Source organism: Polypterus senegalus, chromosome 6, assembly GCF_016835505.1.
Source record: "Polypterus senegalus isolate Bchr_013 chromosome 6, ASM1683550v1, whole genome shotgun sequence".
NCBI classification, from domain to species: Eukaryota; Metazoa; Chordata; class Cladistia; order Polypteriformes; family Polypteridae; genus Polypterus; species Polypterus senegalus.
Genome location: NC_053159.1, coordinates 123,346,028 through 123,372,080, shown reverse-complemented (window position 1 = coordinate 123,372,080; position 26,053 = coordinate 123,346,028). Strand labels below are relative to the sequence as shown.

Sequence of the window (26,053 nt, the reverse complement as noted above, 5' to 3'; positions counted from 1 at the left end):
CATCAGTAGGAATTCCAAATTGCCAATTTATGTAGCTTCCAAGTTGTTTAGGCCTTAAAAATGTCAGTCTTGAAAATACACTAAAACATATTTGCAGTAATTTAAAGAAAAATATGTAGGAATTAAGACAGTTTTCGATAAAACATGTTTTACATTGTGTAATGCATCCAAAATATATACAGTAAATAGAAGAAATGAAAAAAGGGTGAATACTGATTCTGAATTTTTCTGCTATATGCAAAATGAGCGCAATTTCTTCACCATAAAAAAGCACCACTTAAAAATAAACTGTTAAATGCATTTTCACTCATGCACAATTTCTTCTAACAGTTTGAAGAGATTTAGAATACACTGGATATTCCTTTTGCCATAATGGTGTTTGACTTTGATTTATCGTACGCACCACTGATGGATCGGTCCAGCGTGGAGATCTCAGGAGGCTTGCAAAATCATGCCGATGACTGAGAAACTTCTCCTCACCGCCCCAGTGCCCTGGGAGCTCTGGGAGATGTTGACTGGCATCTCCTTTCAGAATTCTTGCCAGAGCATTCACATATAAGCCGTCAGCTGTGAAATGACAAAGGAAAACAATGAAGACTTTTAATTTGGATTCCACTACAACAAACCCCTCTCCCTGTTGACATGTATCCAGAGTGAATGAGAGGCAGTCAGTTACGATAAGGGTTAAGCTTTTTGAAATTAGGGCTTGAAATAGAAGCTCATTTTTTGTTGCACAGTGTCAAATATAATGTCATTATTTAAGAGAACCCTTCTCTTCACTCTAGAAACTTAAGTCAGTCTTGCTTATTGAGTAATGGTACACAGAGGCATTGCAACCAACCTCATGCTGTATATCTTTTTGAACTATATTGATTAAACATCTTAGTTAAATTTGAAGATACTTCAAAACTAACAAAGATGAGGGAGAGATTGATGAAAATATCTTTCAGGGCCATTAGTAATAGCCTCTTAGTGTAAAATTGTTGCTCTTAGGATGCAGCAACATTGACTTCTTTTAAGCTTGACAAATTAATGTCAGCCTGGCAGTGTCACTGAATATGGCAACGATAGCTGAAGGACTACATACCAGCAAGTCCAAATGCTTGTGCAACTCGGATTCGAATGCCAGCTTGTTGGCGGTAGTGTACCATATGGCTCATGCTGAGGTACTGTTGAGATGAAAGCAGCTTTGTGACATCCATCCTCTCTTTATACCAGTTAAGCCACTGAGCAGCAGGAACTGCAGAAAAAAGAGACTCCATGTAACAGTGACAACCACAGGCATTCACTAGCATGCACACAGCAGCAGCTACCAAACTCATTTAATAACAATGCCTTTAACCTACTGTAGCAGCGTGCCACCTGTTTAATGTACTTAGCAGAAAATTACATTTACGGTATGCAGTGACTCTGCATTAAATTAACAAAATGAGAATAATGTCTTGTAATGTTCACTGTTTTTTGAGTTTATAATCTGTCTATAATAAAAAGTGTACCTTTTATTATTCATCTGATATCTTCAAAACTACAATGCAAAGCTTTGTTTTTGCCTTTGAGATAGACTTAATAAAAACAATTTAAAGTCAGAAACATAGGTAAACAAAAGGAAGATGTATTCAGATTAAGTTAGATCTCTGCATCTCTTTGTTTGCTTCCCAGAAGGTACTGTAAATATGCTTGATAAAAGTTGCTTTATATTTTATAAAAAGAACACTACATCACACCTACATTATTTGAGCCAATGTTTGTTCCCAGAGTGCCAGAACCTATCTGTACAGCATTAGCCACAAGGTAGGAAACAATCATAAATGGGATATCAGCTCATTATAAGGTGTGATTACCCGCACTTGATTTAAAAGGGGTAAATTCGGACATACCAATCACGCTAACAGGTGTCTTTAACATTTACAAAATACTGAAGAACTTGTAGAAAACCGACACAAACATGGAAACAATGTAAAGACTACATATTGAATCAAACCATGAAGCAGCACCACTATCTATCTATCTATCTATCTATCTATCTATCTATCTATCTATCTATCTATCTATCTATCTATCTATCTATCTATCTATCTATCTATCTATCTATCTATCTATCACTAATTAAATATGCTACTTGTGATATTATGTATTTTTTTTACATACTACAGTACTTAGTGGATATTATTATCATAGGAAATTTATACATCAACATGATTTTGAAATGTCTACAAGCATAACAACATACCAAACATAGGATAATCAAGGAATTATGAATTGCAGTAATAATAATAATGAGGTGGTACAGTGGTTAGCAATCCTAACTCACTGCTAGGTCCTGAGCAGGGCCGGATTAAGGTGGGTGCTATTGATGCTGCAGCATTAGGCCCATTCCTGAAATAGGCCCAGATGAAAACAGACAAGAATTTTCCGGAAGCTGAACAGTTTTCCTTTGCTATATTAACCTCAAAATAATTCTTAGAATGAAATTAGACACAGCGTTATTTATTATAAAGTTACTATTGTTCCTTGCGCCGTGACGTAACTATAACGCCGTTGTGTTTATTGTTAACCGAAGATTTCAAGTTAATGCTATCAATTTTACGTTAAACAGTTTAGTTAGTAATTTAGCTGTGTTATTTGCAATACCTTGGGGATTCTTGTCACTTTATTATTGTTTGGTAAACGCCACGTAGTAAATTTTTCACCTTGAAAGTTAGTTGTACAGTAAAAATTGATGGCTATTTAAATGGTTATCCATAAAGGTAAAACTAAAAGCTGGCCCGCAGGCCCGGCATGGATATTTAGAATTTTTAAAATTCTCGACAGGATTCTTGTTTATTATGAAATTTAAATCGTGGACAAATATTTACCCTCAAGAGCCTGAACTGAGTCACTTTGACCCAATGTCTCTGCAGATTCATTTTTTCTTACTCTGTTTCGTAAGAGAATTGTGAAATTTTGTGTATTTCATTGTTAGGTTTTCTGCATTAAGTGTACTTTTCAGATAATTGCTATTGAATGTTGATGTTACATAGTTTGATGTTAATCTCGAGTTGTTACGATACTACGTCGTTATTATTATTCATGATCAATAAAGGCTGGCTGGTTGCGTTGCAAGCAATTAAGGCTCCTTGGTTGGTCTGATTGCTTATGTCCGGTGAGTGTCGAATGCACATGCACCAATGGCGAGAAAAAATAGGCCTTTTTTGCGCTGCAGCATCAGGCCCAATTTCATCTTAATCCCGCCCTGGTCCTGAGTTCAAATACTTGCCTGGCTCCCGCATGTGTACAGTTTTCATGTTCTTCCAGTGTCTGTGTGGGCTTGCCTCATACAGTGGAACCTCGGTTCACGAACGTCTCGGAACACGTAGAAATCGGTTTACGACCAAAAAGTTCGCCAAACTTTTGCATCTGTTCATGACCACACACTCGGTATATGAACAAGCCAGTTTCCCTTTCGGTTTGTGCGCGCCAATGATTTCCGCTCGTGTTCAGTCTCTCCCTGTGTATTCCCTGTGCAGCCAGAGAGAGAGAGACACACACACACACAGACACAAGCACGTGAGAGACACACACACACACAGATATGCGTGTGAGAGAGAGACATTAGTAAGAGAGACACACGTACGCACGCTAACGAGAAAGACACACACACACATGCGCAAGAGAGAGAGAGAGAGAGACGGCTGGACACATAAGGCTGAGAAGGCAGTTAAAGAATGCACAAGGCTTGTTTTTAAAGAAATAGATCCGAGCATTGTTTTAACCTCGTTGTATTTAATGAAGACTTTTTTCTATTGGATTTTAACCTCCATTTCACTTCTGTTTACAGCGATCGGTTCATAGCGTACATTGTTGCAATGTTACTTTTCTTGGTGGTTTATTAAATTTTTTTCAAATGTTCATTTTTTTCCCTGTGCTTTAAACTCATTAAAAAAAAGTGTTTTTAGCAAGCGGTTCGTAGCACTATAACTCTTGCAGTGTTAGTTTTCTCTGTTGTTCAAGGTTTTCTCAGTGTTATTCAAAGTTTTTACATTTAGTTTACTATTACACTTTGCATTCTATGGTATTATTAACTATATTTGTGCTTAAAATTTAAAAAAAATATATATATTTACATACAGTTCGTATAGTCTGGAACGGATTAATTGTATTTACATACAATCCGATGGGGGAAATTACTTTGGTTCAAAACCAAATCGGTTTACAACCAGAGTTTTGGAATGAATAATGGTCGTGAACCGATGTTTCACTGTATATCATAAAGATGTATTGCATTTGTTGATTGTAGGCTCTAAACTAGACTATTGTGTGTGAGAGTGGGTGTATACACAAGTGTGCTCTGTGATAGACTTAAAGGTAACTTCAAACTGAATAAGAGCGTGTCCTGTTTTGGACTGGGGACCAATATAAGGTAAATTCTTGCCATGTGGTTCCAGAACTGGCTCTGGATAATGTAAATATTACGTTGGAAAATGTGAGCGCTAAACTGTTTTAATGGTCATTTACTGGATTTGCCCAGGTTAGCTGATAAAAATAATAAAACTTGCACAATACAAAAATAGCTTGATACAGTTCGCTCTGTTGCTCCACAGATCCAGAATCAGAATTCAGATTCCAGACCTGGTTAGGGTCTGTGTGAAGCTTGAATGTTTTCTATATGTCTGCTTGTACTTTCCTCCAAAGATGTAAAGTTTCATTCATGATTCTAAATTGGCCCTGTGTAAGTATGGGTGTGTGCATGAGTGGGCCCTGGAATGGAATGGTGACCTGTCCTGTACCATAACCATCAATTGGAGTAAGTGGGTTTGGGAATATATTTATATATTGTTAAATGTGTGTGCTTAGGAGACAGCTTAAGGGCTCTGGTCCTGGTAATAACCACCACTCCAGGGGTTGGCGCTGTATAGTAATATCTCTTCTCTTCCTCCCTCTGCAGACCACAACATTGACGGCTTTACTACCACTGACATCACTTCTGGTGTCTGTTCACCTGGACGCACCTCGTCCTGCCGGAAGTCCATCTGAAATCAGTTCTGTCCTGAACCCATGTCCAAAAAAAACTTTCCGCAATTGTTGCATGATTTTCTTTTGTTTTCATTTCATCAAGGATGGTACCCCAACTCTTTAGCATAGTCGTGTCTTTCTCTTACAATATGTACAGTATAAATTATAATCATGTGAGTTATCCAAACTAAAAATATAGATAGATAGATAGATAGATAGATAGATAGATAGATAGATAGATAGATAGATAGATAGATAGATAGATAGATAGATAGATAGATAGATATATACATGCCTAATATGAGGTTAAACTGGGGATCTCTTTAGCGCTGTCCTCATAATGTAATGGAGGAACATGTGGATGAGCCAAGAGGTATTGGATTAAGCCGTAATTTAAAATGAAAATTTCTTATTTTAGTATATGCAATAAATCATTGGTGAGATGTTTGAAAATCATATTGGTGGAATTACAGTGAAAGCATAAGCATTAACATTTTGATCTTGAAAGCTTAAATGATGTGAGAGTTTCACTACCTGAAGCTTGCTCCTTTTTCATTAGTAACTCTAACATATCTTGCACTGTTGTTGGAAACTTGGAGTCTTTCTCAAAAGAAGAGATAATATCCAATTCTGATTTATTGAGCTTTGGTTCAATCATTTGGTAAAATGCACTCTGGTTCTCCGGAGGCTGAACAATATCCTGAACAATGGAAAAGAAAACATAATGTTTAGTACTGGTCTACCTTTATTAAAATTTAACAAGATATGGACCCTTGGTGCAAGAATATGTTGGGTATTTATGGGCCATCCAAGACAAGCAATTCTTTAGGAGTTTGAAAGGCACACCAAGGGCCTACCTTTATAGTGTATATCTGAAGTATTACAGGTAAGAATTCAAAATATGAATGCCTATAAAGAAAATGCTACAGATTCTTTTGGTGAATAATTAAATGAGACTACAACAATTAATCCAACATGGAATAATGCTTATTCTGGTAGGATTGTGATACTCCAAGGGTGGCGGCTCTGAGTTATTACTTACTAGGGTGTGAGGTAAAATTCGGATTAAAAGTGAGCAACAAGGAACTACGGGGTAGCGGCTGAGTGATGATTCAGTGAGGGTGATTTCTTTTGATTGCACTCCTCCTCTTAATCTGAGTTGAAATCCTCCCACATTTAAGTGCCCATGTTCATCAAATAGATGGACAAAGCAGCTCCCTGAAAGGAAACACATGTTCAAAAAAGGCTACAAAATAGATATTCCAGTTAGATAAACATTTATCAAACTTCACACTTCAAGTTTCATTATTTACTTCCTGTACAGCAATAGCCTTGCACAAAAGTGTTAATATTAAGAATGAAAGTGGCAGTAATGTTATTACTACTGATTATTATAGTAATTGCTATACAAGACAAATTAGAGAGTATCTACTGGATCTTAAGAAGATGAGACATGTGTCACTAATCAGCCAGAGAAAATGTCTGCATGATTTGAAAGGCAAAAACTGCCAATCCACAAGGCCAATAAAGGGAATCCAAAGAAAAGAAAAAATATATCACATTGTTACCATTCAAAAAAGTGGCTAAAAATAAACATTTTACTTCATGCTCATTCTTAAATCGAGTAATGTAATGAACACTTACTTCATTAATAAGGTGCTCTTTTATTTCTGCCTGTGTTCACATGGGTTTTCACTAAGTACTCCAGTTTTCACTGCACACTCTAAAGAAGTGTAAGTTTCTTTCTTTGACCCATTTAAACTGCCTCATTATGAAAAAAGTGTAGGTGTGTTTGTAAGTCTGTCCTGCAACTAGCAGTCCAGCCAAAGTTGGTTTTACCTCCCACCTAGTGATGCCAAGATAGGCTCTGGCTGTCTACAACACTAATTGGAACAAAATGTACCCCTTGTCTCATTTTCTACAATGCTGTGTATTTTTCACACCTAATTTTGTGACCTCTTTTCTTTGTCTAATTTGGAGTATATGGGAGAGTCTAAGGAAAATTACAATCAACGGTTAGTGTTTATTTGCAAAGTTAACAAACATGCAATTTTCATTTGAAAATGTTATTGCTTCCCATGCAGTGAAGAAAGTCTAATTAATACAATGATCGGGGTCTGCTGCATGAATATTTTTAGTTAACAATAAAACTGATTATGACTAACTATACCCTGTATACGCTTTACTATATTAGGCTCTTAAAATCAGATTCTAGAGATACATTATGCTATAAGCCAAATAAATTCCAAACAATCTCCAGAAAAAAAAGTTACTAATGTCTATAATTACAGAGATGATTAAAAAAATCCACTTCTAATTTGTACCTAAAGAAAAGTCAAGTCCATATTAATAAAAAGAAGAAAGTTTCAAATGTTGCAAGAACAAGGAGTGGCTGAGTGTAGCATGAAAACTCCATGAAGTCACAAACAATCCTAAACAACATCTAGAGATCTGTAGGCCTCAATGCCAGTATTCATGACTGGACCAAAAGAGCAAAAAAAGAGCACAACCCTTTAGCCAACATAGCCACCTTGTGTCTTTACAAATGTTAACCAGGCATTGCAAAGTGTGGAATTCCAGTCTGTTGAGGTGTACTGACAGAAACTAAAATGAGCAGTTATTGCCTGAAAATCCACAAAGGTCCCCAAACCATGCTATGAAAAGGATTAGTTTCAAATTTCTCCATAGCACCACAACAATCAGCAAGCTACAGGAAATGTTCAGTTGCTATCATTATTGCTAAAGGTACTATAAAGATTTTCTGAATTACTGAGATCAACTTTTTACTCACACAGGATGTTGGGTTTCACATAGCTTTATTTAGTAAATTGTTGAGATCTACAAATGTTTAGCATTATTTTTCCATGTTTGTTAAATTTTCCTATAGTTGTATTCCTAATAATTTATTATATTATTTTTTCACATCCCTGATGGCATTATCTGAATTTGTATCACACTGGTTTCCTGTCACAGTGTTGTTACAGTGCATTTAATTGGCGTTAATTGGCATCGTGGCAGTTGTTAGCTTATTGCTTATGTGAGTGAGCGAAGGCAAGTGGACCATTGCCTGAATTTTGAATTTTTAGATGAAGATAAGGCTTGCCTTAATTCAACAATAAATACAATTTCTTGGAGTATCCGATTTATGCTCCCTCTTTACATCAATTTTGTTTTTGTCCTTTTAGGAGTATTTCTACCAGTAATCAACCTTTCCTTGTCTTTTGATTTCTGATTAATCCAGTGTTTCGAGTCTTTGCTACTCAAACTCAACAAAGATCAACTAATGGAACCTTTTTTTGTGTACATATGTGTATGTTGGTCACATAAATGAATGAAATATCTTATAAAAATGGCTATTTGTTCAACAAGAGTACGTTTAACTAACATTTACTAATGAAAATGTGATAATATTTACAAGGACAAATATGCAATAAATATAAAAACAAACAAAGGACAAATACTTTTTCATGGCACTGTGATTCTCTATTCCAATTCACAATACAACTATAGTAATACAGGTGCACCAAGATACAAGTTTACAGTATGTTTCCTTTATTTCTGACCTATACCACTAAGTCCTCCGGATTCTGCATCAACAGTGTACACTGTCAGCAAGAGCAATGCTTTAGGGTCCAGCTTCTTTTCCTCCATTGTAGTCATGCGATATAGGAATTGTGGGCTTCTTGCTGGCGAATGGAGCTCTGGAAGAGCCAGTATATCTGGAATATCTATTCCTTCTTGAATGAAATGACCTGTTACCTGTGAATAAGAGATACATGGACATAATCTGTCAGACTTTATTTTATGCAGCACCTTACGTAAAGATTGCAATCACAAGACACTTCACAAAACAGACAAGAGTACAATAAATCCCTCAAACAACAACAACAACATTTATTTATATAGCACATTTTCATACAAACAGTAGCTCAAAGTGCTTTACATATTAAAGAATAGAAAAATGAAAGACACAATTATAAAACAAAATAAATCAACATTAACATCGAATAAGAGTAAGGTTCAATGGCCAGGGGGGACAGAAAAACAGAAAAACTCCAGACGGCTGGAGAAAAAAATAAAATCTGTATGGATTCCAGACCATGAGACCGCCCAGTCCCCTCTGGGCATTCTACCTAACATAAATGAAACAGTCCTCTTTGGATTTAGGATTCTCACGGAAGGGCTTGATGATGATGATGGTCACGTAGACTTCTTCCTTTTAATCCATCCATCATTGTTGGAGCATCAAACCGTAAATGCATACTATCACTTTTACACTCATGATTTCTTGTAAAAAATTTCATGACTAATTTTGCAGAAAGATCAATTATAAAATATACACGCTAAAAGGAATGAGAGATTTCAGTTTTTGATTTTTAATACATTTTTAAAACTTTTTAAAAAATTTTTTCACTTTGGCATTATGGGTTATTGAGGGTAGTCTGATGGTTAAAAATGACAAATGCATCCATTTATAATTAAATGTACAACAATAAATTGTGTAGAAAGTGAAAAGGTCTGAGTACTTTCTGAATCTACTTTATCTAGCGTATTGCATATACAAGACAAGAGATGGCAAAAAGTTAATAATAAAATTTATTTCAGTAGATTGCAAAAATTTGAAATTTTGCAGCTGCTGATATATTGCACAATGTTAAGAGTCATAAAAACTTTTTCACAGGTTTTTAGACAAATTTTCTAATTATTTCTAAAACAATTCTGTTGGGATACAATGTTCATAAAGACATGCACAAGGTAGAAATGTAGCAAAAGTTTTGAAAAGAATGAATAAGTCAGATTTTCTCCACTTGGGGCATACATAAGGGTACCTGTGATTTTACATGAAATGTAGTCATCTGAGAATGCTAAATATTAAGACATTCTTTCAAACAGAGGAAAAAATTAAAAACAATTGGAAGTCTTCTAGATGCAAATTCAGCTCCCCTGAGAACATCACAAACAAGCTTCGAACAATGTGAAATATTCAAATGCCTGATCATAGAAGACGTACTACTGCAGATTTAAAATTGTATAAGACAAATTAATTTCTGACAGAGGCACAGTGGTTAGCATGACTACCTCATGAACCAAGCACCCTTGGTTCATATCCTGTGTTATTCTCTCTGTGAAGTCATTGGCAATTCTACATTGACCCCATGTGAGGATGAGTGAGAAAAAAGAAAAAATCAGCATCCTGTCCAGTGCCATTTCCCGTTTTGAATGTAATGTTGCAAGATAGACTTCACTGCCTCAAGTGGCTTAAGGAAATGTTCTATTATGCTATGCTGCTTTCAGTGGTCTGTAATTTACCACTGCTCAAGATCAACACAAAGGCTGTCTCTTTAATTTATAAAATACCGTACAGTATGAGGGGGACCCGAAAATTACCAGAAATCAGTCAATAGCATGGCAGTAGAGTGTAGTTATCAACTATGCCGTTGGTTATTGGATGCCTACAGTCTTGTTAATCAGTTTACCAAATGGCACTGTATTGAGTTGACTGAAATGTGTATTTTTGATATTTATTCTACAATTGTGCAGGTGACCACAAGCTAAAAAAACCCCCCAAGTCATCAAACATCAAAACAATGATGATCATGTTTTTTGACTATTACTGACTTGTTATTAAAAAGTTTTTCCATGAACAGAATATTAATAAGCAACATTACGCTAAACTGCTGAGGAGTCTGTAGGTAAGTATCAAGAAATAAATGCATGGAGCAGTGGCACATGCAAAACCACATTATACAGTATACTCATCGCGTTACCACTCAAAACGTTTTTGACCAAAAATAATATGATTGTTGCTTCACATTTCCTGTATTAGTCAGATGTCACTCACTTTGATGTTTTTTACTCCCAAAATTAAAACTAGAACTGCAATGAAGATGATTTGTTACAGTGTTAGTAATCCGGGAAAAATCACAAGGAACTTCTACACACTGTAACAAAAGATGGGTACAGGAAATGTTTGCAGGAATGGAAGAAGTGCTGGGACAAGTGTCACAAGTATATTGCATCTCATGGGAAGTATTTTGATGGTGCCTAAATAGGAATTACTGTAAGATAATAATTTTTTTTTTTTTTTATTACAATTCAGGGCATTTTTGGGTCCCCTTTTATATGTTCACTAGAAAGTAAAACCAAGTATTTAAAACCTCAATGTTTTGTTAAGAGCAATTAACTTGATTTTTGAAACATATTCCTTGAAACATTGTGGAGTTACTAGTTCCAAGTTTGATTATCATTGCTTTATTATCCATCCGTCCATTTTCTAACACTTATCAGGATTCAGGTTGAGGAGGCACCATTCTAAGCAAATGTGTCCAAACATCTCTTTTCTCCACCACCTACTCTAAGTCCTCCTGAGAAAAACAAGGGAGTTCCCAGGACAGCTGAGAAATATAATCTCTTTAGCGTGTCCTGCGTCTACCACGAGGTCTCCTCCAGATTGGACATGCTCAAAACACCTCCCCAAGGAGGTGTTCAGGAGGCATCCTAAATAGATGCCCAAACCACTTCAACTGGCTCCTTTCAATGCAGAGAAGCAGTGGTTCTACTTTTGCTCCTCCTGAATGCCTATGCTCATCTCCCTATTTCTAAGGCTTAGCTCAGACAACCTGCGATCTTGTATCCATAATGTTGTTTATTGTTTTTTCAGTCAGTATTCAGAGCTTATTACCATAAGTGAGGGTAGGAACACAGATCAACCATTAAACTGAGAGTTTTTCCTTTGGGCTCAGCTGTCTCTTCACCATGACTGACTGTACAATGTTCACAGCTGCCCTGATCTGCCTGTTGATGTCCCATGCTCTGCTTTCATCATTTGTGAACAAGATTCCAAGATACTTAAACTCTCTATGAATCGGCACTTTATTATGGTGGAGAGGGTTATGTGTCACAATGATTCTAAGAGATACTATGTCAGGGAAATTGCCCCCCTTGGGTCTAGTCAGCAGGAGTCACATAGTTAGGCTCTTACCCATATGACTTGGCAGGGCACAGACCAAAGCAGCAAGATGGGTTCTTTCTCTAATGTGCTCTCAACCTCTAGGAGGAGACATAAGGGTCCTTGGGTGGAAGTCGAAGTGGCAGACTGATCTCTGGCTCCCAAAACTGACTCTAGGGACATTGTTTTATTAATATTTATATATTGTTATATTGAATTGTTTACAAAATGAACCACAATTTAAGCACTTTGATTTATCTCAAATATGCAAAGCACATGGGTAAAGACAATAAATACAAACCTCCCTCTGTCATGCAACACCCAAAGCAAGCCCCTTCCCCTACCAGTGTACATCTGGACATGCCTTCCGTATATAGTTGACAACAGCAGTTATCATGTAGACATCGGCAGCCATTTTTTCCCACTTGCTGGTACATTTAAACTGTCTCTTGACCTTCACCCTTGGCATTTCTTGTGGTCCTCGCTTTTTGCTTATTCGTGTTCATAGCCTTCCTGTTTCTGACTTGTTCTCTATATTTAAGTGGTTTGTCGACGACATGCATGCCTGCGTATTCTTTCATTTTTGTTAATCTGACGGCTTACTGGTCTTTTTCGACTTCGCCCACACCTCTACCTCTCCAGATGTCAGATGTCATTAATATAAATCCATGCTTTAATAACCTTGTCAGCAGTTCTTGCTGCATCAGGCACTTACTACTAGCCCTGCTCACAAAGGATGGCTAAGAATGAGTGTCAATGAGAAAGAGAAAATCTATTTTGGGCATGACTGACCATGCAGTTCATAAAACCTTGCAATGAGTTCTAAGCCACATCCAGAGATAGCATGAAATTCTAACTATTTTTAAGAAAAACATTTTCATGTCATTAGACTAAAATTCATTGACCACAAAGCACAACCCCCTCATTGCAGTTGTAACTTGATGAGGAAACCTGGCCTTCAAAATTAATTTATATCACATATATGTAATATGCTGTTTAAAGAAGAGGTTTCTAAATTGTGCCTAATCATGATAGCTCTTAATGTTTAACATGAAATATGTCTTTTTTATGACTCATCTCAAGAAAGCTTAGTTAAGACTTACCTTTATTATGGTGGCATTGTCTGGAATGTACTGCACTGCATCAATATACACATCTAAAGCACTAGGGAAAAAAAATTTAAAAACGTTATTTTGATTTTAGAATTTTCAGCATCGGGCTTGTTTACTTATCAAAAATAAAGCTAAATAATGCTGTAACTATTAGTTACAAAAAAGTGTTTCACATCTACTCAGTTGTGGATGCACAAATGGAATTATGCCTCACCCTCCTGGCTGTTTATTGGGAAGTTCCTCATTTGAGTTGTATACATTGACCTGAACATTAGGACCTGGATGCACTGGATCTGCAGATAGAGACACATAACTAATATATCTCATTTGTAATCTTAGTATCTTGTTTGTTTTTAAATTCACTTGTTAACCTCATGTTTACAGTTTAGTCTTAAAATTGTCTTCAAATTCTTAATCCATTTCAGGATTGCAGGCAAGCCAGAGCCTATCCTGGTATTCTTGGCTACAACCCAGGATGATATTCTAGACAGGATGCCAGCAGATTACTAGGCTCTTTAAATGCACACATACACACTCACCCAATTAGGACTACTCTCGTATGGCCAATAAAGGTAACCTGATTATATTTGGGATGTGACAGGAAAATCAGAGTATCTCTCAAGAACTAACTCGGACAAAGGGAGAAAACATTAAATATACAGTGACTGAATCAGGATTAAAACCCAGTGTGAAGACTGATGCACAATTACTAACAAAAAATGCTTAATTTATTCATGCCACATAAAAAAAATCATCAATGAAATAAATGACTAAAACTAACTGAAATATGGCTGCAGCCCAAATGGTTTAAAATCAAGGACACACCCAGTACTCAGGTTTGACATTTTATACAAAAACTCACCACTGCTTCACAGCCCACTAACAAGGTAAGCAAAAAAACTTACACCTTTTTAAACAGCAGTTTAAATAAATATAGAAGATTATACAATGCATAAAATCCATTTCTTCCATCTTTCATTATTTTAGAACTGAAGGGTACACTACTAGCTCTATTGTAAAAAAAAATGTAATTATGAACCAAAGGCATTAATTTAACTGACTGCATGATGCTGTAATAATGTTTACGCCAATTAACCCACAAACCAGTAATATGGTTTCAGTCCATCACAGATGTGTTGTCCAGCATGTAAGGGGCTGCTTAGAAGGAAGGAGATGGAAATTTTATAGAAACAGGAGAAATTCAGAAAAAAAGAAGGGCAGCAGAAAGGAAAAGAATGAAAAATCTGGTTAGAAAGCGCCTTGAAAAATAAGATGAATGTTATGGGGAAAATAGTCAGCCAAGAGAAGTCCTCCAAATCATCTGCTGGCACCAAAGGGCTTTCATGTGAAACACGTGGGAAGCACTGATTTAATATAGAACTGGGAAATAGTAAGGGTGTCTTGTGCTTTAATTGAGAGATGGGGTCAGAAATAAAGGGATACATAGGACTGCCAGCGGCAGGGGTGGAGCTGCAGGACTTTTGAACCAATGAAGTATAATAAATATGAGTTTAGCCGCTATGGAACCGATTTTTTTTGTGTACTTTTTGCATTTGTTTTTTTATGATTATTGATATTTTTCTTACCATTCTTATGGCAATTCCACACCCCTTTTTTGTACTATTTTTTAAAATGTTCACTGCCATTATGTGACTTTTCATTTATGGCCACATCAATGTTTTTGTTGATAACAATTGCCTTTGCTACTCATGTGATCTGCTGGTAACGGCACACTACACTCAATAATGAGGTAATGGACACTACAATTAGTGAAAGGAAAACTAAGAAGTAAATAATATTTTAAGGGGAGAGATAATGTATAGAACAGGCAGGGATCACTTATCAAACCAAGCACTAAATCCAGAAAAAATTAGTAAGAATACCCATTCCTTGGACTAATATCCTTTCCAAATTCCTATGGCAAAAAAAAAACTTGAAAGTAAAAAAAAAATCGTTCTTCAATCCAATACATAGATTTGCGCATTGCAAAACATCATCTTAAATTGGGATAACACAATGTCAAATGTTGCAATAATATCTGAATATGTGATTAGCGACAAATATCGTCGCTACCAACAACATAGCTGTAGACGCCTGAAACTACATCCAAGATAGTGCCCAGTCACGTTACCATATTAAATAAAATTATTCTAAATGCCAAAGAAAGCCCTTAGGATTAAAACAACTCACATAATGCAAAGATTAAAACATTAGAAATGAATCAAAAATCAAACCATCATATTGTCCTGCAATATAACTACAAAATGCAATTTCTGACTGAGACTATTATTATTTTTTAATCTTGTTTAATGAAGTAAAAAGAGATATAGTTTTATTTTATAAATTAGTAAATTTGAGCAACATTATCTTTGAATCCTCCAGCCTTAAGCAACCAACCCTCTAGGGCATTCATGTGAATTTCCCACAGGGAAGCTCCTCTTTCCAATATTTCCAATAGCCAATGAATGCAGCACAAGACCCAGAAAAGCTGCAGGAATTGTTCTTTTATCTTGTTTATTTTGGGCTTTTGTGTTCTTCTTTACATAAAAATCCACCTTCATAACTTACCTCTTTGTCTTGGACTTGATGATATCCCCTGAAGGAACCTTGAAATAAAATAATAATAATAATTCTATATACACAACATTTTAAAATGAGTTTTTCATGATTACTTAACATAACAGCTTAAGACTAGAAAACTAATAATTTACCAGAAAAAAGGCTTCACCTTATATTTTGTTACCTTATATTTGACTGGTTAAACCACGGGATATCAGCTGGTAGCCCTCCTTGTTGCAAGTGAACCCAGGATTTTCGAATGTCTTCTGTAAATAGATGGCTGGGTTGGTCCAAAAATACCTTGGATTGGATGGGAAAGAGTACACAAAAAAAGAACAACATGTGAACATTATTTTTAGCAATAGTCTACTAATTTGTTAAATTATTTACTTGAGTTAAACAAATGGTTGGCAATGAGCAAAAACACATGCTGTTTAACACAAGCTTGATGGGCCTTGATTATAAATGTCAATTTTAAATTCAGATATAAACATTAAATTCTGATCATTCACTCAAACAATTAATTACCCATCTGTCCATTTTCTCCATTCTTCTGGGAGCTGGAACCTACAACTGTAGCATCAAGCTGATGTAGGCAACCAGCTCTGGTTGGGATGTAACTCCATTGTAGTGTACATTCAGATGAAGCGCATAATAACCAGACAGGGTCAGTTTAGACTCACCAGTTAAAGTAAGACAGACATTGTTTGAATGTGGGACAAAACTCACATTAATGCAGGGAGAAAGTATGGACTTTACAGGAATTAAACCCAGACTTCCAAATTATGAGGCAGCAGAGCTGGTTATAATACATCCATCCAACCATTATCCAACCTGCTATATCCTAACTACAGGGTCACAGGGGTCTGCTGGAGCCAATCCCAGCCAACACAGTGCGCAAGTCAGGAAACAAACCCAGGGCAGGGCACCAGCCGACTGCAGGGTTATACTACAGTTAAATCTTAATTTTAAATAAGGCAAATTATACCCTGCATCCTTAAAAGATTTTTTTACAGAAAACGCCTGACTGGCCAATTATTTTAAAACTTACCATAGTTAATCAATCGAACTATCCATGAGCAGAGCATAATTTGAACCTGTGTGAAATGTGAACCTGTGTAAAACTGGTTTGGTCATATGACCACAGAACATACAATTACAGTGGGTAACACTGTTGGGAACAAATGACTCATTGTTATTCGTGGCATATTGTATGTACAGTCTGCATACTTGAATGAAGCATAAAAATGCACAATGGAAATTAAGTGAGAGGTGTGTCTATTTATTTTAATGATGTCAAATGGCAAAAGTTATTGAGGTGGAAGCAGTTAAAACAAAAAACAAAACAAAACAGAAAATCCAAACGGGGGAATGTTTAGCAATGGAAAGCCCAGGAGCTCTTTTGATGCTTTGTGACACGTCTTCTTTTTAAACACGACAGAGAGTCATGGGTTACAACTATAATCTTAAAAAAATTGTTTCATTTTAAAGAAAACTGTGTGACCAATATATAAAGTATGTTTAAGGTAGATTAATTGAAATGTTTTAATGTAACACGCAGTTATTCAGGTTATTTTTTACGACAAGAAGTGCTAGCAAATGTTGATGCAATAATGTTTACACTCATTTGAAATATTAAGTATAACCAATTTTAATTGTAAGGTTTTTCAGGAGAACACTATCACCTATTCAACCTAACCTAAAGTCCTACAGTGTAACAGAATTTACTTTGTCATTATTTACTTAACAATAAGCCAAAATGATATTATTATTATTATTATTATATTACTGTATATAAGAAAGTGAAGGTCTCAGTCACACGTGGTTCCCTAAATTGAGTGAAATCTCAAAATCTCAATAAGCAATGTAATTTTCACCTGTCTTAATGACTGATAGTCATACGTTGCCATCAGTGGATCCTTAAGCAGCATCAATATTGCAAGAGAGAAATCTTCCATCACTTGGCAGTTCCAGTCCTCCATGAAAAACTGGTCCCAAATCAACAACACAGCAGGCAGGTCAAGTGCACTGATAAAACCCTGCAATCAAAACATACATATATAAGTAAGGGCCAGCCTTTTTATCCATTATTACAAGTTAAAAGGACACCGATGGGCCAACAGTCTTTATAGGAAGGCAGGCCCTTATAGGTCATTCATAAAACTATGAGTGACCAAGGGCTTATCAATTCTTTACTCAAAGATCCCTGCTGCTCCTAACTTTCTTTGCAGGTAACCAGTTCATCCAAATCCATTTATTGCATTTTACCAAAATGTCTACTTAATGAAATTCCTTTTTGGAACTTTTAACATTTTCTGCATTTGATGAAATTTTAAATTCATTCATAGAGAGATCTACCCATTTCATTTAAATTTTGGGCTATGTTGTACTGGAGGCTATTCCAGCAGCACTAGGTACCAACCCTGGATGATAGGCAAATCCACTACACCCCCTGATACCTGGGTAAATTAAAATTGTTACTCAGTTGAAAAGTTCACAATAATAAAATATTTATAACATGCATATTTATAGTAGCTTGATAATAAAGCTACTATTAAGAGTTCTAAAGGAAACAAATAGAATGAACATTCCAAACAGAAAACATAAAGAATGTGCTTATGCAGGTATCAGTGGGAAATTGAAACAAGTTACCCAAACATATCATTGAAACATGCATATTCACATTAGATTTAGTGACAGCAATCAACCTAATCGCCATGATTTGCCATGATTTGGAGATGTAGTCACTGTGAAACCTTTGGTGGTGATTAATGGCCAGTTTCCCTTAAGGGACTATGCTTCTATGCTCTTTTGGCTTGAAGATTTACTCTATACAGTATACATAACATCAGACAGTATCTAACAGAATATGGAGACACTTATGTGGTCCTATGCTCCTTCTTGACTAGTCAGGTCTGCTGTTGAATGGAGTCTGGTGATGCCATATCTGCATGGTATCAAATCTCAGTCCATACTGTTTTCATGTGTAGCTCTTAGCTGGTGAAATTAGCTTCCTACCTCCATTCAGAATGTTGACTCCCTCTACAGTGGTGGCTGGTGAAAATAATTTGGGTGGGGGCTCAGTTTTTGGGGGGACAAACTGAAGCAATACTTACTTATTATATAGTACCTTTCAAATCTATCTATCTATAGCGCCTTTCACATATTTTATTATATAGTGCCCTTCATATCTTTCTGTCTATCTGTCTGGTCATTTCACATGCTCTCATGGTCCTCAATATATCGTCAATGCACATCTTGGCCTGTCCAGTACCAGACACATAGGAGAAATCCAGATAAAATGTATTATACCCTTTCCACCATGCTACCCAAACTGATGCGAGTTTTCCCATTTCAACTGTACTCTAAAACTTTAGTCAATGACATCCACAGTTCCCTTATTCTTCTATAACTTGCCCTATGGATGTGGAAAGGAACTAATGCACATGCAATCCAAATTCTATACTGCACATATCTTTAAATTGCCTAATCCACTGCCAACCTGCCCAGTTCCCCATTCTGTCAAAACCCACACCATAATTTCCACACTTCCACCTCTGTAATCTTCCAATAACGTGGACTTGTGTCTGACCTATAACACATGTATAGCATAAGTCCAATCCACATCTTATTCTGCCTCCGCTAACAGAGTTATCAGTCCTTGGCCATTTCCACCATATTCCATAAATCCACATCATACAGTCACTAGACCTCTGATTTTTCTCAAGTGTTGCATCCCAGTTTATCATTTACCACATCCACAGAGCCATACCCAACCTAATTTTATTCTTTACTGTTGCCAGTCTGTCCAGTCCTGTGCAAGTTTGCCAGGCTTACCTCACCTGGGCACAAATTCACATTGTAAGATCCAAAGACCCTCACATCTTAAAACATAACGCGCCCCACAACCTGTCTTGTATTACACCCTTAGGACAAGTCCATCCTATATCTTATTCTGCCTTTATGATCAGGATACCTATATTTCCTTAAACATACATTTTGCCCTCCTTTCCTTCAGGCCTGAAAATTACTTTCTTATTAAACTAAGTCATTTTACTAAGCTGGCCCAAAACATTTAGCCTCATACTATTGTCTAGAGCAGTGTTTCCAAACATTTATTTTTCTACAACATCACACTTTTTGTAAGAGAAGCTGGTAAAAAAGAAGCTCAGAGACCAATATTCACAGATACATCACTTAGTGAGGACTTTGGTGGGATCTCCAAGATGCTTCGCCTCTTGCCCTTCCCTTGTATGTCCACTATTCAACAGCCATGTGAGGCAGGATGGTGACATCACACCCAGGACAGATGGACTTTAGCAGTCAGGAGACACATCCAAAGTGCTCTAACATGGTGATCGTGAAGCTGCTTTTATGCCAGTTTCTCCAGGTAGACCTATCGTGTGTAAGCTTGTCCTCCATCACTTGCCTGCTTCTGAATTCCTAAGTGAGGTTGGTCCTGTCCAAGCTTCTTCAACTCCTTTTTTCCATCAAATGCATGATTTATGAAGTTCCACTTGATGAGGCCATCTTCCTAAAGCTGCGCTTACTCATTTATAGTTACGTTAATGGTGGGTGTGAACTTTGAACCAATGATGCGAACATGAAATAGTATGTCCAATCACATTAGATTAAAAAAACCTGAAACAATACTAATTTGTTGCAAATAAATGTAGGAGTGTCCAAGCCATAGAGAGCTCCGTCCCCAGAGAAATCTGAAAGCAAACAGTTAAAAGGCAGCCTCAGGTAACCCGCTTGCCAAAAGATCAAGGACTTACATACACTCTTATTTGGCCAGCATCCTTCACTCAGGAAATATAGGCATTTACACAGAAATTAAACAAATACAAGTCGGAAACAATTTTTAATGGATATTGACATATGCTAACACCAGGCACATTGTGCAAATAAACAAATTTATTTCATGATTATTTTGCATTGCCTATTTAATTTAAGGAGAGTTTTTAAAATACTTTGCAGCACCTACTGCCCTGCATTACAAACCCTCAATGTCCCTCAATGTATTTAAGAAGGATTTAAATATTTTCTTGTTTGGTGAATTTCTGTCTAACTGATATTATCTGAAATTGTTTTATTGTCTAGGAATTGTAAGTAGCTTGAAATTTGTTCTGAGATCTCCACTTGGAATTATCATTTTTATAACCTTCTCCTGTACCACTTTTTCCCAAACAGACCCTCAAACTGAGGTTTACTGGATTATATTTCCCTCTTTTGTAAGTCATTTTGGCTAAAAGTGTCTAATAAGCAAATAAATATAAATGTAACTGTAGAAATAAAACAGGAATAATAGGAGAAAACTTTGTGTTGGCAGTGCCCAAGCTGGAGTTTCAATCCACAATGCTGGAGTTGTAAAGTAGCAGCTCTGACTCACATGCCACCATCAAACTACCCTGCCAATCCACAATACACACTGTTTTCAGATAGGGCCAATTAAGAATTTTAAGTGAACCTACAGTAACCTTGGGAGGAGGGAGGAAAATCACAGTTCAAACAAAAAAATCCATGTAGATTGGGAGTGTGGGGGGATTCATATGTAAACGCCACACTGACAGTGACAAAGTAGTAGTCTACATGCACACTCTCTTCCAGATTCCGGATCAGCCAGCTGCTGCTCTTACGGTGCTGATATCAAAATGGACTAGCTATGGCGTTTTTTACCCGATCGCTTCAAGACATGCCCAGACTAATGGTAAACAATGAAAGTTGCATTATAACCTTGTGTAAAATGTCAGGACCTAAAAAGGAGAAGGGCTTCAAACTATATTATTTCAGGCTACATCTACAATTACGATGGTAACATCCATCCAACCATCCATTATCCAACCCACTATATCCTAACTACAGGGTCATGGGGGTCTGCTGGAGCTAATCCCAGCCAACACAGGGCACAAGACTGGTAAGATCCAGATGAATTAAAAACTCATGTATACTATGAACTTATATGGAAGAAATATGTGATTACATTAAGCTTCTTTAAAAATAACAGAATTTCAACAATTAGTCATTAAACTTTATTCAGGAGCAGGTGAACGAGTATGTAAGTTTAATACATAATAGCGTGAGTCTGCTGGACAGCATACCTTGTAAAAAAGCAAATGTTCTGTCTGAGCCAGCAAAACAGAGAAAGCCAAACTGCTGCTTCATTATAAGGGTCTCAGTTTGTTTCTTCAGCTGGAGAATCTCCTCTCTGAGAGACATGTTTCTATCAAGTGCTAGGTCAACAACTGCTGGATCCTCCTCTTCACCTGATGCGTTATTCTGCGTCAGTCGCTTTCTCCTCTCCTAAACCTCCGGAATGGTGAAATTGTTCCACTTAAACAATGCAGTAATCGCTCCCTTCTTCAACAGTCGCTACCTTGTCTCAGACCCTGGCTCACGAAAATCCTCTTTTTCAAAATGACAGCTACAAACTCGAGTATCAGGACTAAACATAAAGCTCTCTCTCTGGATAGCAACGATCCATTTGGAGCATCAGAGGGAAATACATGAAAACTAAGTACCTTGTTGTACTTACTGTAACTTTGACATAAAGATACACAACAATGTTCAGGTGCAGAGCTATCTGTATGCTGAAACTTAAATTTCTTTATCTGAAAAATTCTCACCACTAAGCAAAAATCACAACTGTGATATGGACAACAGAATTGACTCAGCAGGCTTAGATTTCACTGGAAGTATGTCAGCACTACTGTGTGCAAATAACCTCAACTGAATACTAACTGTAATGTCCCAGTGGGGAAATCTGATTTAGCAGGAATGTTTGTAAAGAGATAAATAATATATATGTAGAAAAAATTTGAAAATAAAGACACGCTTTATATAGAAAAGTACACTTTCTAATGAATAGACACATGTGTAAAATAAGAGTGACTAAGATGTTGCTTAACAGGACACATTGATTTTCAAAAAAAAGAATTAACAACATGAACATACAGGAAATTGAAATTAAAATATGTAGTTTCAATATCAATCAAATGGTATTTTACACAGCAGCCATCCAAAACACATAATGACAGGGTGCTCTATAAATCACACAAAAATGCAACCCAAACCACCAAAATGAGAACATTCACACAGAAAATAATCACAGTTATATGAAACAATGGCATAACATTCAGCTGTACTCAGGGACTAAGGTTAAGTGTTTTGAAGGCTGGAGCATTTAAAAAATTTGTAATCACTTGTTCAAAGAGTTAATTAAAATTTTGTTTGTTAAATATTTTTGTAACGGTGAGTCATATTGAAAAATAACAGTGATAATATGTTTTGAAATACCACTTAACAATACCAGTAGTAGAAAATGGTGCCCAAATAGGTTTGTGATGGTCGAAATAGCTTGATAGCAGAGGCTAGCTCAAGTGATGAGAAAACTGCATTGACTGATGTCCTATTGTTACTTGCTGGATGTCTATGGCTAATTGAACTGCAAATTTCTTAAACATAAAAGTTTTCAAAGAATCACCTAATGCAGATTTAAAATCTGTGTTAAAGTTGCAACCTAAAATTGTTTTGTACGTCTCACCATGATGAATATCAGATTATTATGGTGTTTTGCTGATAATTTATAATGTCAGAAAAATACTTAATTATTATGATCTTCAAATAAAGTAGTCATAAGGTTGTTTTTAGAGTAACGGAAATCCTGAGAAGGCATTTGTTCACTGTATGCATAACATGTCACCAAACCACAATTAGGGAGCTTGTTTCCTCCTTCATTCATTTCTAGATAAATGTGAAATGTGCAAGATGCTGCACAGCTGCAGGAACCACTTCTATAGATAGCATATCAATCAAGCAGTGCACACAACTCTGCAGGTGCTCCACTGTTTCACCATCAGGAGTAGATGTAGAAAAAGTAAAAGAGGAAAATATAAAAAGATATAAAAGCTAAAGTAAACTCATGGGAAATGTGAGGCCATAAACTAATCATTAACTCATGGTGCACAGAATATTTCTCTGATTTAAGATACTATGAAAATTTGGCAATACTTTTTCAATAAGAAGTTTTGTAATAGTAATTTTAAAACTTTGTACAGTGTGCTCATGATATCTCAATGAAAACAGCTTTTCCCAATATGTTTTCATTAACAATAAGTGTCAAATTTAAAAAAAAATGAGTCCATAAGCAGAGGTTTAATGTTTAGAGACTCAATAAAAAAAACTACTTGTGTGTAAGTCAGATCTATGCTAATATATTACCTCCTAGTATGACAGATTCATTGTGCAACTCAAAATGCAGACACATTAAGTTACTGTTATTCAAATCTCAGTGTTCAAGGCCAAACCACAGCCAGTTCTTTGTTTTATTGCTTTAAAATAATGGCCACCAGCCTGTACCACAGCATATGGTTGAATCTTCAAAAGGACAAGAAGACTTTGACTTGATTGTGAGCTCCTACAGTTTGTACGAGTAGTTGTTTGGCTTTCCTTTTGTCGATAGTGAGGTATCTTTATCTTAACATATTTAAAGGTTACTGTTTTCTTAGTTTCTAATATTGCCACAATTTTGAGCCATGCAATTCAATTACAAATGAATATATGTATGTTCATATTCCTTAGTGCTTTGTCTTTAATCTGAATTATATATGTAAATGTGTGCAATATAAATAAAACTGAACAGGAAAAAGATAACATGGTACAAGTATTGGCATGCTTTCTTCCTGTAGTTTATGAGCAGACTCTAGTCACTTAGTCCATGAAGCACATATGAAACTTTCCCAATTTCTGTTAATGACATTAGAAAGAAGGTCATGTCTATCTAACTGCAGCCTGACACATCACAGTGTTTTGTATCTCTGCTAACCCAACTAATTAAAGTGTATTCTCTCTCGCAGATGAATTTACATTTACATATATATGCAGTATATAGATACTCTATATGAGGCTAGGCATGATGAAGAGAAGAGTGTGGGTGATTATCTGTGCAGTTATATACCGTATTGTACTTTTTTGACAGAGTGTGACTTCCTTATAAATTTTTATTATGTACCTCCATAAAACTCTCATGGTCTAGGGCAAATTTTTCTTGTGTGATACAATGAATTAAATGTTAATCTCCAGATGTGCTTTCAAAGATATGTTGAAAGCAAAGATGTTAATTGTGTGAGGGTTCCTTGGCTTAATGTGGGGTTAGCTCCCATCTTCTTCTGCTTCAAAAGGCAACTGGACTGACTGACCAAAGAGCATGAAAAATTTACTGGGCCCTGAGAAACATATCATTGAAAAGGCTACTTTATTAAATAAATGGAAGCTATAGACCATTATTGTTAACACTTGACTGAAGCCAAGTGTAAAAGGTTAAGGCTTTACAGTGGGTAAGTGACCCCAGGTATATTGTGTAATTCTTATTCTAATCAAACAGATGTAATGTTGCTACATTGCAATCAGTAAAGAGAAGAGCAGGTGCTGCTGTGTAATCCTTGAGAATCTCAGGGTCTCTGTGCACTAATGGAAACCAATACAATAAGTATTCAAAACAGAAAACAAGGAATTTATTTACATAAAGAGTAGTGAATTATGTTTTTGAAACCAAAAACATCCTCATGTCTTCTTGCTTATTTCATTACAGAGTCAATGTCAACTGCTGCAGCTGCCTATGCTGTTAACATTGTTTGAAAGGCTGGGACCAACCTGGGACAGGATGGCAGCGCATCACATGCCATGCTCATGCACACACATGCACACCCCCACAACCACTCATAATCACTATTATGGAGTCAACAAGTAATCTCACCTGCACATCTCTGAGATGTGGGAGAATGTTGCATTATCTTTGGAAAACTCACAGGAACAGAAAGCAATGTAAGCTGTACTCTGACAATGATAAGACTAGACTATAAACTCAGTGGGTGCTGTGGCACAGCCAAACTAACCATTGTGTACCATGTCACACCATTTAAGAAATGTCTGAATAAAATCAGTTATTGTGTAAAAATACTGGCAAGATGCTTTGTTAATGATATATCTTATACAGTATATGCACTTAAATTGTTGGGGTCCACAGCTGTTATGTATCAGAAATCAACAATTAACAATGTCCGAGAAATGTATAGGTAATCAGAACTAATCAGGGTTTAAATCAACAGTTGAAAAGTAACAGAAAAACTCTATTCACAGTCAAAAGAAGGTGTGCTCGAGCATTATGATTGAATATCTTTGCACTCCAAGAGAGGGAGGGGCCCTCTTCTTAAAGTATGGCCAACAAAATGGCTATTGTCGTGCATGTGTTTATTTTAGAGTTTTACAGAACAAGATGGCATAATGTATTCATTTAAGTTACCTGCTAGTACAAATTTCTAACATACCATTTTGAGTCATTCAGTTGACTTGAACCCCTTAGACTAATCAAGGTGAAAAGGTATCCAGGTTTAAAATCTCTCTGCTCAATGAATTATTTGGAAAGGCTGAGCAGACAGTAGAA

The 26,053-nt window shown here is 36.2% G+C and overlaps 1 protein-coding gene across 3 annotated transcripts in view; it reads right to left on the bottom strand.

Annotated features, from left to right (window-relative positions):
* The window catches only part of LOC120531533, a 111,087-nt gene that overhangs the window by 48,990 nt on the left and 36,044 nt on the right, over window positions 1-26,053 (bottom strand). For all 3 annotated transcript variants that reach the window (XM_039757029.1, XM_039757028.1, XM_039757030.1), the window contains exons 12-21: window positions 17,490-17,651; window positions 15,797-15,912; window positions 15,622-15,659; window positions 13,268-13,346; window positions 13,045-13,105; window positions 8,556-8,751; window positions 6,035-6,210; window positions 5,527-5,692; window positions 1,088-1,240; window positions 404-567 (exon numbers count right to left, since the gene is read on the bottom strand). In XM_039757029.1, coding sequence (XP_039612963.1) covers window positions 404-567; window positions 1,088-1,240; window positions 5,527-5,692; window positions 6,035-6,210; window positions 8,556-8,751; window positions 13,045-13,105; window positions 13,268-13,346; window positions 15,622-15,659; window positions 15,797-15,912; window positions 17,490-17,651 — 1,311 coding nt within the window. The remainder of the gene's footprint in view (window positions 1-403; window positions 568-1,087; window positions 1,241-5,526; window positions 5,693-6,034; window positions 6,211-8,555; window positions 8,752-13,044; window positions 13,106-13,267; window positions 13,347-15,621; window positions 15,660-15,796; window positions 15,913-17,489; window positions 17,652-26,053) is intronic.